Below are 19,022 nucleotides of genomic sequence, written 5' to 3'. Positions count from 1 at the left end.
TTACAATCAAGCGGTGTATAAATTTCATGAAATAAATAAGTAGGTAATACCTGTTGTTGTGAGGCTGCTGACAGATACAGTACAGAGTACTAGGATCATAAACTTCAGACTCTGATTTCCTCTTTTTGGATTCTTCAGGTTCATCCCCAGTATGCGCAGGAGATCTTCCTTCTTTCTTAACCTGAACTGCTTCACTCATTTCTTTGGGAACTGTTCCTTGATCTCCAGCCTTGGTATTGCCTATACTTTCTGGTTCTTGCTTTACAGCTATTTCGGTCTTAATTTGGTTGCCTGCTTGAACATCAACTGTCTCTGTAGGATTTTGTTCTTGATGTTTTTTCCTGAGGCGATTCTGTAACTCTTTCAGAGTTAGTTCTGTAGGTTTCTGCTCGACACATTTCTTTCTTAGACGGTTCTGTAGCTCTTTCAGTGTTAAGCCATCACTATCACTGTCAGATGAATCATCCTCCCTTTCCTCATAGTCATGTTCTTTAGTGGCTCTCCCTTTCCCAGCTGGCTGGCCCTTAATGTCCTTGGAGTGACACTTCTGAGACATGGCTTTTACATCTGACATGCTTTCTACACTGCCTTCAGAAGCAGTTTCAATGTCAGTTACATGGCAGGATGCTGGCTCGCTCAAGTCCTCAAGAGCTGTGGGAAGATTCTTTCTTCCTCTGCGCCTTACAGTTGTAAGAAATTCTTCTACCCGTTCAGTGCGTTTGGGCTGTCGCCCACTACGCCTAAGAGCCAGACTTTGCTGCTGTGGAGATGACTGTTCGGTGATGTCCATTTCAGCATCCCCTAAACCTTCACGCTTTGCAATTGTAGTTCTCCGAAACCCCCAAGTTTTCTTGAACTCCTTACTTGTGGGTTTAATTGTTTTTTGTTCATCGTCATTGCTTTGCTCACTTTTGTCATCCAAAGCTGATGTTGAAGAGAAATGATACAAAGAATTGCATATTTTAAACATGGATTTTAAAATTGCCTTCCCATAAACAGTAACATGTTTTACACTTCTTCTTGTGTATGTTTCATTTTTGAACTTTTGAGCAAAAACATACTTCCTCATGAAATTCCAACTAAACAGAGTGCAAGGTTATAGTAGAAACAGGGCATAGTGCGAAAAAAAGGTTTACAAATGGGTAAAAGCTGAATGGTAAGGATATGCTGAACTAACAAATTGAAGTGGAATACAAAGAAGGGAGGTATGAGGAGGTCTGGGGAAATAAGCGTAAGGAAGATACGTTATGGAAAATTATTTGTTTTTTTAACTGTTTTTATGTTGTATTTTGTTTTTTTTTATTTTTCATTTTCATTGTTATATCTTAAAAACTTTAATAAATATCTTTTGAAAAGAAAAAAAAGAAACAGGGCATAGTGTTAAGTTTATCTGTCCATTACACCTTGTTTTTCCGCGCCTCTTTCCTTTTAGGCTTAATCAACAAATGACTGTCAGCTCACCAATATAGCAGCTACCTATCCTGGCAATGGGTAGGTGGAGACTATGATCAAGATGAATGGACAACATATTACTCAGCCTATTATATAAAAGTCTGCTCAGGGTTATGAATTCACAAGTACAACTAGCCATTTGTCTATTGGCTTGGATCCATCTTCCCCAACCTGGTAACCTACAAATGCTTTAGGTTATAACTCTCATCAACCCTGGATAGTATGATGAAAATTGTAGCCCAACACATTGGAATACATCAGGTTGGGGAATGCTGACCTATAACGAATAGGACATTCCCTGAATACAAGAGATACAATTATTTATGTTCTGTAGCAGTAAATGAGAGTCGAGTAACTGAAAAGTTTTACTTATTTATTTTTAAAAATATCTATATACCGCTATTATCATAAAAATATCAAAGCAGTTTACATCTATTTATATATATGTTTCCTAGTTCTGCTGGATCTCTCAGCGGCTCTTGACACCATCGACCATAACATCCTTCTGGACCGTCTAGTGGGCTGGGAGCTGGGGGCAGTGTTATACAGTGGTTCCGCTCCTTCCTCCCAGGCCATGTTCAGAAAGTCGGGGGGATGAGGTTCAGACCCCTGGGCTCTCATGTGGGGTGCCTCAGGGTTCTGTCCTCTCCCCCTTGCTTTTCAACATCTACATGCAGCCACTGGGAGAGATCATCAGGGGGTTTGGGCTGGGTGTTCATCATTATGCAGATGATACCCAGCTCTACCTCTCTTTCAAATCAGAACCAGTGAAGGCGGTGAAGGTCCTGTGTGAGTGTCTGGAGGCGGCTGGAAGATGGATGGTGGCTAACAGATTGAGGTTGAATCCTGACAAGAGAGAAGTACTGTTTTTGGGGGGACAGGAGGTGGGCAGGTGTGGAGGACTCCCTGGTCCTTAATGGGGTAACTGAATGGGGAAAGACCAGGTGCGCAGCCTGGGAGTCATTCTGGACTCACAGCTGTCCATGGAGGCACAGGTCAATTCTGTGTTCAGGGCAGATGTTTATCAGCTCCATCTGGTACTCAAGCTGAGACCCTACCTGCCCGCGGACTGTCTCGCCAAAGTGGTGCATGCTCTAGTTATCTCTTGCTTGGACTACTGCAATGCGCTCTATGTGGGGCTACCTTTGAAGGTGACCCGAAAACTACAACTAATCCAGAATGCAGCAGCTACACTGGTGACTGGGAGCGGCCGCTGAGACCACATAACACCGGTCTTGAAAGACCTACACTGGCTCCCAGTACATTTCCGAGCACAATTCAAAATGTTGGTGCTGACCTTTAAAGCCCTAAACGGCCTCGGTCCAGTATACCTGAAGGAGCATCTCCACCCCCATCACTCTGCTTGGACCCTGAGGACCAGCACCAAGGGCCTTCTGGTGGTTCCCTCGCTGTGAGAAGCCAAGTTACAGGGAACCAAGCAGAGGGCCTTCTCAGTAGTGGCACCCACTCTGTGGAACGCCCTCTCACCAGATGTCAAAGAGAAAAACAACTACCAGACTTTTAGAAGACATCTGAAGGCAGCCCTGTTTAGGGAAGCTTTTAATGTTTAATAGACTATTGTATTTTAATACTCTGTTGGAAGCCGCCCAGAGTGGCTGGGGAAACCCAGCCAGATGGGCGGGGTATAAATAAATTATTCTTATTCTTAAGAGTTGAGTCAGAGACCAATAACTATTAAAACTATTAACTTCCATTGCAAATCAATGCAGACTATGATCAGTATTATTACAGTGGTACCTTGGTACTCGAATGGCTTGCCTCCCGAACAAATTGGCTTTCAAACACTGCAAACCCATTTTTCGGAAGCCTAACATCCAACACGGCTTCCGCTTGAGTGCAGGAAGCTCCTGTGACCAATCAGAAGCTGCACTTTGGTTTTTGAACGGTTTTGGGAGTCAAACCGACTCCCAGAACGGATTAAACTTGAGAACCAAGGTACCACTGTATAGGCAACTGGTACCTTTAACAAAAGGTTTCAGTGTCAGGTGTTTGAGGTTCCAGCTACTTCATTTGCCTTTCCCCACCAATCAGCATTCTGTGACCAGTGCACATGCTCAATCCTCACTGGGCTGTTTCCTGCTACTTATTTTGTTTTAAAAAATACTTTTGTACTTCTGCAAACCTTGAGGTCACCACCAAACCTTCCAATATATATCTCTTGTGAATGGGTGGTACAGTTTTGGCTATATAAGCAATAGTACTCACAGCCTAATAATCAGAAATGGAAGTAATTACAATTAGAAGCTTTACTCAGGTTAGACACTTTCCAAAACAAAATAATTTACCAAGAGAACGGGTTTCCATATTAGATTCAGAATCCAGTGCCAGAGATTCCAGATTCTCTTCTTTCACACCAGTGATAACACTACTCCCATATGTCACCCCTGAAAAAGAAAAAACACAAAAGGTTTTTAACACTGATTTACTTTCAATCTGATAAACATGGAAAAGCAAATTAGCTATTTCATTAAAATATTTAGATTGGGATGGGGCACCTTTTTCAGCCTGAAGCGACATTCCCTTCTGAGGATCACAGGTGGGGACAGAGACAAAAATGGGTACAGCAACTAATGTAGGTTTGTTTTTGGAGTAGACTACTTTCTATAGACACATACACACACCCTCTATTATCCATCCAGGCAAGCAGCTAGAGACTTCATCAGCATTCAAGGACACATCGCAACTAGACAGAAACACCCTGGGTGTGAAGCAGGGCCAATGAGGGATGAGACCTGGAAAGAGTCCTGAAGGGGTTTAGACAGCTGATGACTCTTAAAAAAGCAGAACTTTGTAACGGTCCTACAGATACAGCGTATTTTGAATACAGCACACATATTGTCTAAAGGGTCAATCTTCAAGGTAGAGCTGGGAAATGCTTCTGTCTGAAACTGTGGACAGCTCCTACCAGTCACTATCGACAATGCCAAGCTAGATGGGCCAACAGCCTGATCTGTATAAGGCAGCTTCCTACCCTATGAATGCACCATTGTGTTTATTTTAGCATGTGTGGAATCCAAAGTATGTTGCCTGTTACATTAAATATAGCTTGAAGGGAACAGGTTAGACAATTAAAGCATGCACTTGCTCAAACATGTTCCCACACTTGCCTTCTTCCCAACTCCACAATCGCTGTCTGCCAGAAACAACCGAGCAGTACTCTGGTGTGCTGCAGCATAATACAAGGTACTTCCAGTTGCTCCCCTGCCCACGCCAGAGATTCTGACTTAGTGCACATTGCCTGGACACAGACACCAACCATATAGCTTTCCGGTCTCCCTTTTACCTATAACCTCAGTTATGCTACTCTGAATAGAGAAACTGTTACCATACACACCAGCGGCACTATACACACCAGCGGCACTCCAGCGACTGCTCATAATCCAAGAATGGTGCCTGAATAGGAAGCATGTTCCGTACATCACAAACTGGTCTGTAAGTCTGCCTTCCTACATTTTCCATGCCCACTGGGACCCTGACAATTTTCACCAGTCACCCCATACAGTATTAGAGAGACAGCACATTCCATTAAAGGACTTCCTGAGATACTGAATCTAGGCAAGACTCGTTCACAATATATTGGAAAAATCTGCCTTTTGTCCTATGGAATAGCAGGGAAATGAGTAACAGCCCTACACAATCTTCGTACTGGGTGTGCCATAACACTATTTCCATAATTTATTCTGCTTACAGCAAGCCTACTCAAGTTGGACTTCCATCTTTTCAGAACTGAATTTCTTCAGACAACTGTCCCCTGCATAATTATCAACAAAGTCCCCAGCTTTGAGCCGCAAAACTCCACAAACATGTTATATGACACAATGTCACACAGCAATGTGGACACAGCTAGGACTTGCTTTCATAATTATTGTATTTTCCCGTGTATAAGATGCCCCCATGTATAAGATTACTCCTATTTTTTTGAACCCAAAATTAAGAAATCAACATTTTAAACATCAAACGGAACAACTTCGACATTTTATTAAACACTCAAAGCACTGGCAACAGCGTAGCAACCCCCACTGGTGCCTGGGGCAGCGGGGGGGGGCGTGTGGGCAGCAGCGAGGCGTGCCCCACCAACACCCAAGATCGCCCAAAGTTGAGCTTTTTTGGGGGATTGCCCAAGCCAGGCACCTGGAAGGGACAGTTTAATTCCTGTGCATTCACCATCCATGTATAAGACGCCCCTTAATTTTTGACTATTTTTTTTTTTAGCAAACAACATTGTCCTATACACAGAAAAATAAAGTACAATAGAATTCTGAAGAGACTGCAATACAACAGAACACAGTATATAATTAAGATCTTAATATATGTTTACTTTGGATAGTAAAGAAAGGTTATGAAATAAGAAGGTGGATCCCAATTTCCAGAAAAAGCAAATGAAATAGAATAGGCTCCAATATCCTCTAAATGCTTTTACCTGACATAGCATTAGAGGATGCCAGTATTTTTTCTCCCTCTTGACTTAAACCAAAGGAAGAATCACTGGAGGGCAGAAGCAAGTCACTCAGCATAAGCCCTACAGTGCAGGCTGTTCTGGGGAAGTCAGAAGCACAAAGTTCATCTTGATGCCATCCTGTTGACTCCGAAACCAGGAATGCTGCGCTTGGTTTGGCTGCCTGTTACAAAAAATGTATTTAGATCGTTGTTCACTTGCATTATCACTTCTTACCCATTTGAAATAAGAGATCCTGCTCACATTAACTAAATTATTAGAACTTACACCAACGTATTTTTAAAGGGGATAATTTCATTACATTACATACAGGATGAAACCTATTAAGCATTAACCATTTGTGAATGCTACACTCGACCACAACTTTCAAAGTTTTGCCTCTATCAGTGTTTTACAGGAATGGAATTGGGCACAGGTATTTTTATAAATCAAAGAGTACTAAGGTAATTTATAGCTTCAAATTATTGTGAAGTCATAGAACGAATACTTGCAAAAGAAAATTCTTCATCCTACTATAAAATATGGGTATTCCTGTTTAAGGGATGATTTGAAGAACAAGTTACATGTTAAGGTTTTTGAACAGATCTTCAGTATTAAAACATCCCCTTGTTTCAATTGCTTACTTTTGAGTTTTTCTTTCTAGAGCTTTTGCTGCCAGATCTCGCTCTCTCCATCTCTAACCCACACAGGGATTTGCCCAACTGACAAATCCCAACCACCAGAAATCAAAAGCTTGAAGATTCTACCCCATCTCATTTAAAGGGACAGCACTTTAAATACTGTGTCAATACCATTTGTTCAGTGCAGAAAACAAAAAAAGAGACTGGGGGGGTTAAATTAAATATGGCCCAAACTGTTGTAAGTGCCATCTTCAGACAAAGCTAGGCTCTAACAACTACAAAAAATGCTACAGAAAAATCAAATGCAATTTTATTCTCTCAATTTATTTATGTTCTCAGATATTATGCCATACGCAAAAGGATAATTCTTCCCTAAAACTGCATTTTAAGATAGGGCTTATTATTTGGTTACCTCAGGGGAAATTATGTTAGCATTTTTTTGTTTTGTTTAGTTGTTTCCGACTCTTCGTGACCCCATGGACCAGAGCACGCCAGGCACGCCAAGTCTATGTTAGCATAGACTTTTGAAATGTTTCTTTCTCAAATAAACAGGGCATAAGTATTCCTCCTTGAATTGTATCAACCTTTAAGCAACATTATAATTCAACACCACTTACAGATAATGTGTGCCAACATATATCCTAGATGGCTTTCTAAATACTATGCAAATAAAGTCTACTATGATAGGACAAGTTATCATGGGAGCCCTGTAACAACAATAAGGTATTTGATACCTTTACTAAACTGCCTTGTGTTTCACTGCTTGAAGCAGTGGCTACATCCCAGGAATCAGAGCTTGACGGCTGAAGAGATTCTGAGTTTAAGGAGCTTCCTTCCACGTTGCTGCTTTGTAATAACCTCCCAATCTCCCTGTTAAGAAGCTCCAACTCATCACACATCATGCAATTTTAAAGATCTGCCAGAAGGAAGAGGGGAAAAGTTGGCTAATCATTTCTTGTTCAATTTTTTTTATAAAAGTATCTCTTTAATTCTAAAGCAAAACTAAAAGCCTAATCATCAGCTTATACTTTAATAATACTAAAAGTCATATCCCATCAGTTAGATGACAGAATAATTGGCCACTATGCAAAGAACGCATATTATACACTAAACCCCTAATGTGTTTAATTTGGGGGGAAAGTAATTAGACATTACTTTAGCATAAAGAGCAGTTGGCATACAATTTGCTCACTTCCTTCTGCTGGAAATCCTCCACTGCATTGGAGAATACATTGCAATTTTACTCTACCCTGGAGCAAGGGGATAATATTGTATGTTAAACACAATAAGCTGGCTGAGCAGGGTCAGCTACCACATGTGGATGACTCCCACAAGACTTAACAGAGGCCCCTTTTCTCAAACTCCCCCAAACCAAGAGAGCAAGGGAAGCATACAAAAAATGCTGCAGGGAACAGGCCTATTTATAAGCAGCTTTCAAAAGGTAAGGTAAACAGCTTTCAAAAGGTTTACCGATTTTGCAAGCATATATATACACACAATGAGGGGAGGGGGATCTTGGGTTTGAATTGGGTGGACGCAGGCACAAAGGTGTCATTAGAGTGAATATAAGTGCTGTTACATGATTGGTGATTGCATTGGATAGTCAAGTGAATGGGACTGACCAAGTCAGGCTTCTTCAACCTCGGCCCTCCAGATGTTTTGAGACCACAGTTCCCAGAATCCCTGACCACTGGTCCTGCTAGCTACGGATCATGGGAGTTGCAGGCCAAAAACATCTGGAGGGCCGAGGCTGAGGAAGCCTGGACCAAGTCATCCATTTTTATGTCTAAAGAACTGATAATGTACAGATGCGTGTCATAGAAACAACTAACTAGTGTTGTTTCCAGAAGGAGGGGGTAGGTCTTCCATCCCTCACCAGGCTGGAGACCAAGGCACCCTAGCAGCAGAAGAATAAGAAGTCAGGGTCTAGCTTTTGCCTCGTGTCCTCTGGAACCAGGAAGACACAGAGGCCTGACTTGCTCTTTGTGATTAAACCAAAGCTATGGCTTTCAGGACCCTCCCTAGAAATCCAATAGAAGAACAAGATCTGTTGGGACTCTAAGCCCTTCAAACTTATTGCTGTTTGTATATGTGTGTAAATAAAATCACACAACATGGAGACACTGCAGACTCCAGTGACTCTTATTCTAAGGAAATCAAACCCAGGATAACCACTTGAAGAATAACCCTTGAAGTCTCTCACCACTTGGAAATTGGGATCGGTGTTACAGTATTAATGCACAGCAGAACTCTTAACAAAAGGCAGACTTCAATTCCAGCACTGCTAGGCTTGCCTACAGATGTTCCCTTTTACATAAATGCCAAATCAGGAAGATCCTATTCAAGGCTCCTGAAGCTACACTGCAAGCTCAAGGAAACCTACATATAATCAACTATTAATGTTTTAGTCACATCTCCAGTCTGCTTCTAACAACCATCTGGTAGAAAGCGTTCACTAACTTGAAAATATTTTCTATTTCTTTCTTCTAACATTATCAAGTTAGCAACCTAAGTTTTGTGCATATTTGTTTTGTGACCCTGAACTCTTGCTCAAACAAATAAGTAATTTCCCCAACTGGCATGTTGGATACTGACCTGCATATACATTGTCTATGGTGTTAGGATTTGCAAGCTTCAAATAACTATTAACCAATTACATCATATGGGGATGTGATTAAGTTTTAAAAGCAGCACTGGAGATTGCAGTGTCTGCAATACTAGATGCAAAACACAGAGAAGTGTTATTAATCAGTAGGTCCATAATGTGAAGGGGTCACTAAGAGCAAGTTGCAGCAGAAACACCAGAAATGGAGTAGCAGCCTTGGCCAACCCACATATCTATTGTGCCCTTCCCAGCTCAGCCCCTCCACAGCAGCTGACAAGCAAGGGTGATATAAAATGACTGATCTAAATCATTCCAAGCAATACCAATGTGACATTACTGATTCTCGTGGCTTTCCATTTAAAACAGCCATTTTTCCTAAACATAAATACAATTTCCTTCCTTTCTATGCTATCAGTATTCTGATAGATTCAAAGGTTCTTATAACACTAATGTGTCGGGTTGCAATATATTTCAGAACCTTTGATCACAATCTTTTGACTACAGAAATATATCTACATTTGTACTGGAATAGGTTTTTTTATGTGAGAGGAAGGATGGGATATAAATTCAATAACTGAAATATATGCATAGAGACTAGGGATGGCAAAATATGTGAATACATATGCAACTACTTTAGGATCACTTACTGGAAAACTTAATTGTTCAGAACTTTTCAAAAGCTAGAGTTGATGTTAGTTGGACCAAACGTGTTTTCTTAACATAAATTTGGGAAACATGACACTGCTGTGAGCTCAGTTAGTGAGATAATATAGAGTACAAGATCACACAGTATGGCTTAGCAGTCACCCATCTGAGTACAGGACGAAACTCCCTGGATTCTAGCACATATGACGACTCACAATCCATGCCAGTAGGAATTATAATAAATATCAGTTGTAACATCTGCTTACTCTGCCAAAGCTCTTTTTTGGATTAAAAAACAGGCAACCCCCACCCCCGTTTTACAAATGGCAATGGAAGAGAATTGAAAATACACTGTATGGTTTAGAATATTTGTATTATATGTTGATTTTGTTTTAAGCTTATTTAAGAAATGTGTATTTTTAAGAAATAGCTAAAATTCATGGCTGGGATCTCAAAGAGTTACTTGTATATACTTAATAGACTGCACATGCCTAACAGAATTTTATCAGTTAGAAGAACCCATCTCCTATCGCCCAATCTGCCTCTGAAGCATCCCTCAGTTTCAACAGTGCTGCAATTATTAGGAATATGACCTGTTATCATCAGATTGTTAACTTGAAAGTAATGTGACAGAAACACTAAACTGTGCATCATGACCATTAAATCAATCTATGTAGAAAGGAAGAAAGGAGAATCCTATCAAACACTATCAATCTAATAGTGTCTACAAAGCAATGCTGCCACCATCAAAACATCTCATGTTACAGTACTGTATAATTATAATCATGCACAGTATTTATAACAAAATAAAATGACTCTTTTACAGTACATAATTAGAAACCTACCAGGATAGGATTCTGCTCTAGCCCTGCTTCACAACATAAAGCAACAAACACCCTAACATCTTCACAACCTTATTGCTTTTCTGGGTTTGCAACAAAAAAAACACTCACAGAAGCAAGCCAAGTATTTTAACATGCTACAAGAGCAATCACAGCTATAAAACTATATTAAGCAATAAGATGTTAGTTTTCTCTTAGTATGACTTGTGGGAATTACCAACACAGCATTTGTGCATAGATGTCTATTTTGCAACCAAAAACACATGGTATACCAAGTACTGGAATGATTTAAGTGACAAGTGTCTAGTTTTTTCTAGTTATATTTCTATTGAAACTCATCCAGCATTAGTCAAAAGAGCATTAGTTTTAAGTATTTGACTTCTTTTTTCCGTAGCCACACAAAAGTATTATTTCTTCATTGTCGCTATTATCATAACACAACCAGACTTTGCCAACCCAGTTATCAGCTTTTTTGAAATACATCAATCTTTTCATTCTAGCCAAGATCTTGGAACAGCAGTTAAAAGAAAAAACATGAAAATAAGCAGCCGAGCTACGCAAAGTCTTCATCCCTTTGTTGCTGTATATTATTTTCACCAGCAAAACTGAGCAGTGGATCTCTGAAGATAGACTCTTAAGTTGTCAACCTTTTCACAGTTAGCTGAATGTGTCCACAGCCGATCTGATCTTTTGCATTATATCTCTCTCCCCATTTCACCAACAGTGTAACCCAAAGATCAGCAAACATTTCAAAATTTTCGTTGTTAGGAAATAGCTAGAAATGCTTAGGAGAATTTAAGTAAATATAATGCATGGAGATGGAAAGTAAAAGGTAGACCCTATGTAAACAAAGTAAAAATGCATTCTAGCAAGACTGGTGGAAGAGAAAGTACTATGGTAGGTATAACTGCAAAGAGGTTGTTCATCACTGCTTAAAATCTTTTCATAGAGTACATAGGAAAAACCACTGATCATCAAGAGCTATGCTATTCAACAAAAAAAGCCTAATTTAAGAGGGGGCAGAAATGAGCAATGAAAGCATTTTAATCAAATATTGCATTATGTAAGCTATTCTAACATCCTATCCTAGACATTGCAATAGGACAGACGTCACCAAAGATCTACCACACTTTAAGGAGTTTCTTTCTCTAAGGATGTCACAAAAATGCATCAAAAATGCCTGTAATGTTTTTGTCTCCTGAATAATGAATTTCCCTAGTGCATAAAACTCTATTAATACAATTAATACAACTATACACACACAAGCCATATAAAAATATGTATCGGTGCTCAGCAGGATCTATACACACAGTGGAGAGTTCACCCTAAACAAGGCTCTCTGGAGCATGCAGCTTGCACAGAGCCAAGTCAACATGCCTCTTCCTTCCCACTCCAGCTCAAAGCTAGATGAGGGGAGAAGCAAGTCTACATACCACCACTCCCTCCACTCTGTCCACATCAAAGATGGATGTGGGAGGCAGGGGGATACTACTCAGCCAACCTGCCATGCTTCCATCTTAGAAGCTGAAGGGGGAAAGAGAATATGCGCTTCTGTAAGAAAGAATGTTGAGGGCTTGCCAATTTGGCCATGCACAGCTGGGGTATATCTCTCAGCTTGGCTCTGCACTGGTCAGATGCTGCTCTGAAGAAGGATTGTTATTTTTTGCACACTGAAATGTGCATGAATGGTGAGTAGTCAGTCCACAAATTCAACATATAAGGTTATTTCTTTTATTCCTCCTATCAACAACCTATACAGACTTTAGTGGCGTTTACAATGACATTCTGCTTCCTGTAACATGCTAGTAGAATAACGCTTGCAAGAAGAACTCTCATGATTACAGTACAATGTACTCAAAAATCTAACGGGGGGAAAGTGGAGCTAAAAGCAAAAACCAAAACTTTCCACAAATAGTGCTTGGTACAACGGTAGGTTCACACATTAGCCTGTTAATGGATATATTACAGAACCCTTTATCTGTCTGTACTAACTCTTCAGAAGAAGGGAGGTGGTGAGCAAAATAAAGCAACTACAAATTCTGACACTTGCTATGTCATTTGTAATGCTCAAAGCTCCCAGCCAAGAGGGTTCCAGCACCACAATCTATAGTCCTGGCCTCCAACATCACCCTCGCTCCCTCACACGCTTCCTTAACTCCTTGTTACTCTAGTGGAGTACTCCAGAGAAAACAGATGTTGCCAAAACAATAGAGATAGTTACAACCGGGTATGATGGAATGCTGTAGACTGCTGCCAAAGGCGGCTAAGAGCCAAAACTGTGCAAAGCTGCGGCAGAAGTTTTTTGACTAAAGCTGCAGGCTGTGGATAGAGTTAACTGCTGAAAACATCCTTAGTTCACAGTGACATTCAACAATTCCAGAAAGAAAATTTGGCCTAGATTTTAATTTCCCAATAACCCTTATGAAACATGGAACTATCAATATCCAACTCATACAGTGACATCATTAAGCCAACTAAGTTCTGCTACATCTAAGTGGCAGAAAACCACAATAAACTTTTGTCTCCAGAATTTTAGACAGGGACTAACTCTAACATGAACATTCTTTAACTGAAGGCTGGCAGGGATTATATCTAGGATTTAGACAATCAAATAAGTGGAAGATACAAAAAAAAAAGAGACTGCTCATGTATACAATTTCGCACTATGATGCAGTACCATTCTCACACTAATGCCATCTACATCACAGCAATACAGTATATAAAGACCAGAGACCTGTACACAGAATGTGTACACATTACAAAGGGAAACAGGTTGAAAAAAATAGCACAAAGCAAGTTACTGTCCCTTACTACAGTTCATTTGTGCATGAATCCTGCAGCTTATGCAATTTCTATAAATTTTGCAGCTGATCCTCCAATATCCTCTGTTAAAAAGCCAGTTCATTTTTTTATACACTTCCATACACTTTAGTTCAATATATGAAGTGTGCACCTAGTATACTGCTTTTATTGGGTTGTTGTTGTTTGCAAAGCTTTCAGTGCATATTTTGTTCAAGGTGTCACCTCCCTGGGACATTGCTGCTAAACTATGTTAAGTACTTTTAATCACAACAAGCATGCTAGCAAGCATTTTGAGATAAACTTATAGCACCCTATTGATTTAAATGAACTGATTTTTCCCTATATCCTCATGTGCCATTTTTACACCAGCTAACATGCTAGTGGAAATGCAAAGGAACATACCTTACATATCATATTGCACTTGCTATTTTATTCTAGTCCATTTCATTTGAAGTGTTTTGGTTGGTTGTTTTGAATACATGTAATTCTTCAAAGTCAACGCAAATATCCTTTCAATAAGCTAAAGAAATAATCAGCTTAATAGGCAAAATGAGCTTTTCTTCCAAAGTGAAGACATTTTTGTGAATGTTCCAAGATCAGAGAAAACATTGTCCACACTTAGCACAATCCACCTGGAAGGTCCCTTTCACCAAGCACTCTGACGTGAACATACTCATGTATGTACAACCAGCTACGCAAATGAGTGCTATCCCCGTTTCAGCACAATGAAAATATCAAATTCTATCTGTCTGACATTAACCTGGAAGTAACCAGCAAGGGTGACTGAGTTTTTATAAAAATTATTTCTTACAGCGATGAATGGCACTATTTAGCAGGAAGAAACGCCAACGAAAATCCCCATTATTACATATTTTTACATGGCTGTTTATTTGTATATATTTTAAATTTTGATATATGGATGTTTTATGATGGCCTATATTTGTAATGCCTAACACAGGTTTTGCGAAGTAGAGTAGGCCTTTGCCAGTGAATTGTGACACTTCCTTGATTTCCAATAATAAAGAGTTATATTCAGACTTCACTCAGATAAACAGTATAGCAAGTTTAAACAATAAATTAAAAAATAGTGTTTTAAGATTCTTTAATCTTTGAAATTTATTTGATGGGGAAGGAATACAGATGGAAAGGCCTGGGAAAAATCAGGGAAATTTTTTTTGGGGGGGGAGAGTTTGATATAGTTTGAATATTCCAGACCCTTTTTTCTGGGGGGGACACTTTGGGGGGGGACCTGTTTTTCCCCCAATTTTCCCCGTTTTTTCCCAGGCTTTCCCATCTAACTATAATTTGTGGAAATGCTTAGCCTATTGATGAGAACAGTGTGCATTCTTTACACGTATCTTATTCCTCCTTTTGTTCTTCCATCTCTATTGCTTTTGTGGTGTATGCAGAAATGTGATGTGGATTTTGAGAAATAATTATTTGCTGCTTCATCCCACAAGTGTTGTTATTAATTACCCACCCTTCACCCTAAGGTTGCAGGATGGGTTCTACCAGCACGAGGCCCAATAAGTTAACAGAAGCCTAAACAAATCTAGCACTTTGGGTTGTATTCAACGGAAACCATCCACTGACCAAAAAAATCTCTCAGCAGAACAGAGAGGAAGGAGGTTTTCAGTGATACCTCCCTCATCTTATCCTCTGTCTCCCAAGCTGTTTCAGACTTGATAGTATGGTTGTACTATTAATTCAAACCTTCAACTCTCCTGTGATTTTATTACTTTCCTCCAACATAATTCTACCTCCAATTGCTCCAGCCCCAACTTAAATCTCTTAGTGAGTGCTTAAACACTAAAACTAAGCAAGGGTCACTGAATCAAATTTACTTAAAGTAAACTCTCTCATGTCTGGGGTTCTAGTTTAGTTGTGCTGAGAAAAGCACAAAGCCCATAAAGTCTCTCTGGTTTCAATGATTAAGGTGATGGTGTTTCTTTCTGTAATCACCTGATAAGCCCTTTACATTCTGTTACAAAACTGAATAATACTTATTTCCTTCCTAAAATGTCACTGAACTTTGACTTCTCAGAAAAAAACTACTGCCAAGGCACCATTCTGCACCAGACTTATTTGAGATATGACTTACTGTATATGCCTCTATCATGCATGCTGTACAGCCTCACCAAAAGAACAATACACTAGATATCTCATATAAAATACCTCAAATTATTTTCTGCTTCTAAGTTACAAAATATTTTCACTATATTTCACTTTATCCCAGGTCATTCTCTAGTCAATCGTACCATTATAACAAGGGGAGCTTGCTTGCTCCACTTTCTCAAGCAGGGCACAACAGAATGAAGCAGCCTGCTTCACACAGTACCAATTCCTGAGTGGTGGTCTTTTTCAAAGTGCTGGCCCAAACAGCTTGCAGGAGGGCCCTACTTGGCCTCTGCTTCAGGAAGCAAAATTCCTTGAACTAGTACTATTCTCAAGTGGTAGAAAGCTCAAGGTTTGCTTCCTAACAATAAGAGTGAACACTGGAGACATATGGTATCTTTGTAATACCTCTGTATTTACAAGTAAACACACTGATCATGGAGAACCATGCAGACATCCAGAGATAACAATAGGCAAAACAGCATAAATTCAAACAAGACATGAATTTTGAGTGCCATAAATCTGTCGAACATGGGCCTTTCCAGAGTGAACACTTTGGGGTCTGAGTGTGGCCTGCAACAACGCTACCACAAGCTAAACAAATTACTAAACCATTTTCAGATCAAAAAATCTAAGTTTCTTAGAAGAGCAATGGAGTTAACCCAGCAATTGCGATCTTTCTTGCCATAGCATCTGCTTCTTCCACCACTAGTCCCTTTAATCAGTAGCACCATGTGCCAAGAAATGTGGAGTATAATACTGTGAACTGGAGAGAAAAGAACACATAATTTATAATTTTCCCGTATTTACAACAAAGAGGGATGGCGCAGAATGATATGTGGTGAACTGTGAGAAGGTCAACTAAATGATAGCGATGTCTGCTCTACCAAAATCAGGACAGAGGACAATTCTTTTGGCCGAGGAAAGTTTTCTGGAGAGCAAGCAATGAGAAGTTGACTAATGTACCGTATTTTTCGCCCTATAAGACGCACTTTTTCCCCTCCAAAAATGAAGGGGAAATGTGTGTGCATCCCTTTCGCTGAAGCCTGGAGAGCGAGGGGGGTTGGTGCGAACCGACCCCTCTCGCTCTCCAGGCTTCAGGAAGCTATCCGCTAGCTGTGGGAGACCCAGCTCTCCCAGGGCTAGCGGAGAGCTTACCTGCACCCAGAAACTTGGGGTGCGCTGAGCTCCGCACGCCCCAAGCTTTGGGATTAGCGCAGTGCTCCGCTTGCCGTGGGAGAGCCACGCGGTTCTCCCACAGCTAGCGGAGACCTTGCCGGCACCCAGAAGCTTGGGGCGCACTGAGCTCCGCACGCCCCAAGCTTCGGGATTAGCGCAGTGCTCCGCTAGCTGTGGGAGAGCCGCACGAAGTCGCGTGGCTCTCCCACGGCTAGCGGAGACCTTGCCGGCACCCAGAAGCTTGGGGCGCGCTGAGCTCAGCACGCCCCAAGCTTCAGGCTTAGCGCAGCGCACCTGGGGGGGAATAATTTTTTCCCCTTTATTTCCCCCCCAAAAAACTAGGCGCGTCCTATGGGCCGATGTGTCCTATGGGGCGAAAAATACGGTAGTCAAGTTTGGCACTGCAGGGATAATTCAAGACAACCACGGGAGAGCTGGCAATTTGGAGACTGGAGGGGAGAGAAGACAATAAACGAAAGAGTGGTACACTGGAATTGGATAGTTCGGATTGTTTTTATTTAAATTCCCCAGGTTCTATCATTTAAAAATTTTAGGGTGTGGCTCCATGGCATCTGCTGGCTGGATTATTTGGTTATCCAATGCATGTGAGATTGATGACTCTGTCAGAGATCCTATTTTCAAACCAGCTGCAAAAATCAATTCCATCTCACCTTCTAGCTCTCAGAGCTACTTTTTCCTGCTCTCTCACACTCCTTCATATCTTTCTTCCTACAGTCTCACAAATCTGCTGAGGAGGGTTAAGAAACCCTGCAAAGCAGATTTTGGGGGGCATACAGCCAACTGCAGGGCAAGAAGAGTTAACCAGAAGTCCTGTTGCCCAAGTTGATTTCTTTAATGCAGGCCCTTCATGTGTTATTGGACTTCAACTCCCATTACCCCCAGGCAGAATGGCCAATAGTCAGGAATGATGAGACATGTAATTCAACAATCTGGTTGACCACATGTTCCCTAGCCCTGATTTAGAAGCTTCAGCTGCCAATGCTTTTTGTGTGGTGGTTCAGTTCTGAGAGCTGAACCAACAACTTACAGATTAGCATGCCCAATGTTTAAATTTTACATGACACAACTATTGGCCTAGGCTGGAAAATATTTTAAATCCCTATACATCACTACAGAACTCTTCTAACCAAGGCAGTCAAAGGAGTATGTTTATTCCTATGCCCCTAGAAATATATGTAATACATCCAGGATTAATTCCACCTGAAAACATATACTAGTAAGCTAGTTCAAAAAATATGAATACTTTTATATAAAGTAACATATATACTGCCTTTCACCAGAATGATTATGAGGCAGTTTACAAAAATAAGGGCAATACAGTGGTACCTTGGGTTAAGAACTTAGTTCAGTTCGGAGATACATTCTTAATTTGAAACTGTTCTTAACCTGAAGCACTACTTTAGCTAATGGGGCCTGCCGCGCCACCACTGCATGATTTCTGTTCTCATCCTGAAGCAAAGTTCTTAACCCGAGGTACTATTTCTGGGTTAGCAGAGTCTGTAACCTGAAGCATCTGTAACCCGAGGTACCACTGTACAATAAAACAATACAGCTAAAATATACAAAAAGATATCCAGAGGCTGTACTAAGAATTAACCGCCTGAGAATGTCTGAGAAAACAGATGTAGCCTAACAACCTCTACATAGAACATTTTTCTCTTCACTTCTGCTGAATTGCAACCCTGAGCACAATCTGAGACCAGGACCCAAAGCCATCTTGAGTAATCATATCAATATACAAAGTTAAGTAATACTATTATACATTTATGCAACATCAGAAGTGTACTAATAGTAGTACAGAAGATAAAATGATTTTATTTGCTACCCAGAAATTGCAAGAAGGGAGAGAAATTACTACAGTACAGTATAGGATATATCTAAGGAGAAGCAACAATGAAGCACTAGCAGACAGAATGGTAAACTGTCAAACTATACATGAACAAAAGTTGGTATCTTATACCTACTGCTGGGCATTGAGCAAAATAAACCCCTTCAAAGGCATTTACCATTTACTTTACCACAGAAACAATACTAAAAGGAGTGAAACCTGCATTGTTATGAAATTCATAATGACCTAGTATGTCACCATGGTAGGGTTATCATATGATGCCAAGGACAGCAAGATGGAAATGTACCTTCTGCTCCAGAAGGAACCGTAAAGTACAAAAGAAATTACACACAAGCAAAATTGAACTTCTCAGAATAGGAGTTCTGTCAATATGAATTAATGACCTGAACTGAATTCCACACATTTCCAAATTCAA

The 19,022-nt window shown here is 40.4% G+C and overlaps 1 protein-coding gene and 1 long non-coding RNA gene across 7 annotated transcripts in view; one reads left to right on the top strand and one right to left on the bottom strand.

Moving 5' to 3' along the window:
* LOC308588361 overlaps positions 1 to 2,842 on the top strand; it is a 52,716-nt gene extending 49,874 nt beyond the window's left edge. The window contains exon 16 of the long non-coding RNA XR_014008637.1: positions 2,215 to 2,842. This is a non-coding gene — a long non-coding RNA (uncharacterized lncRNA). The remainder of the gene's footprint in view (positions 1 to 2,214) is intronic.
* Positions 1 to 19,022, bottom strand: part of DIDO1 (death inducer-obliterator 1) — a 67,955-nt gene that overhangs the window by 46,157 nt on the left and 2,776 nt on the right. For 2 of the 6 annotated variants that reach the window (XM_081195942.1, XM_081195947.1), the window contains exons 2-5: positions 7,284 to 7,465; positions 5,894 to 6,092; positions 3,759 to 3,857; positions 51 to 924 (exon numbers count right to left, since the gene is read on the bottom strand). In XM_081195942.1, coding sequence (XP_081052068.1) covers positions 51 to 924; positions 3,759 to 3,857; positions 5,894 to 6,092; positions 7,284 to 7,451 — 1,340 coding nt within the window. In that variant the 5' untranslated portion in view covers positions 7,452 to 7,465. Of the gene's footprint in view, positions 1 to 50; positions 925 to 3,758; positions 3,858 to 5,893; positions 6,093 to 6,492; positions 6,512 to 6,552; positions 6,876 to 7,283; positions 7,466 to 19,022 lie in introns of those variants that run through there. The other 4 variants (XM_081195943.1, XM_081195945.1, XM_081195944.1 and 1 more) reach the window with 4 other exon arrangements.

Source organism: Podarcis bocagei (assembly GCF_964188305.1).
Source record: "Podarcis bocagei genome assembly, chromosome: 5".
Taxonomy (NCBI): domain Eukaryota; kingdom Metazoa; phylum Chordata; class Lepidosauria; order Squamata; family Lacertidae; genus Podarcis; species Podarcis bocagei.
The sequence above is the reverse complement of the archived record's forward strand: the minus strand, read 5'-3'. Positions and strand labels throughout refer to the sequence as shown.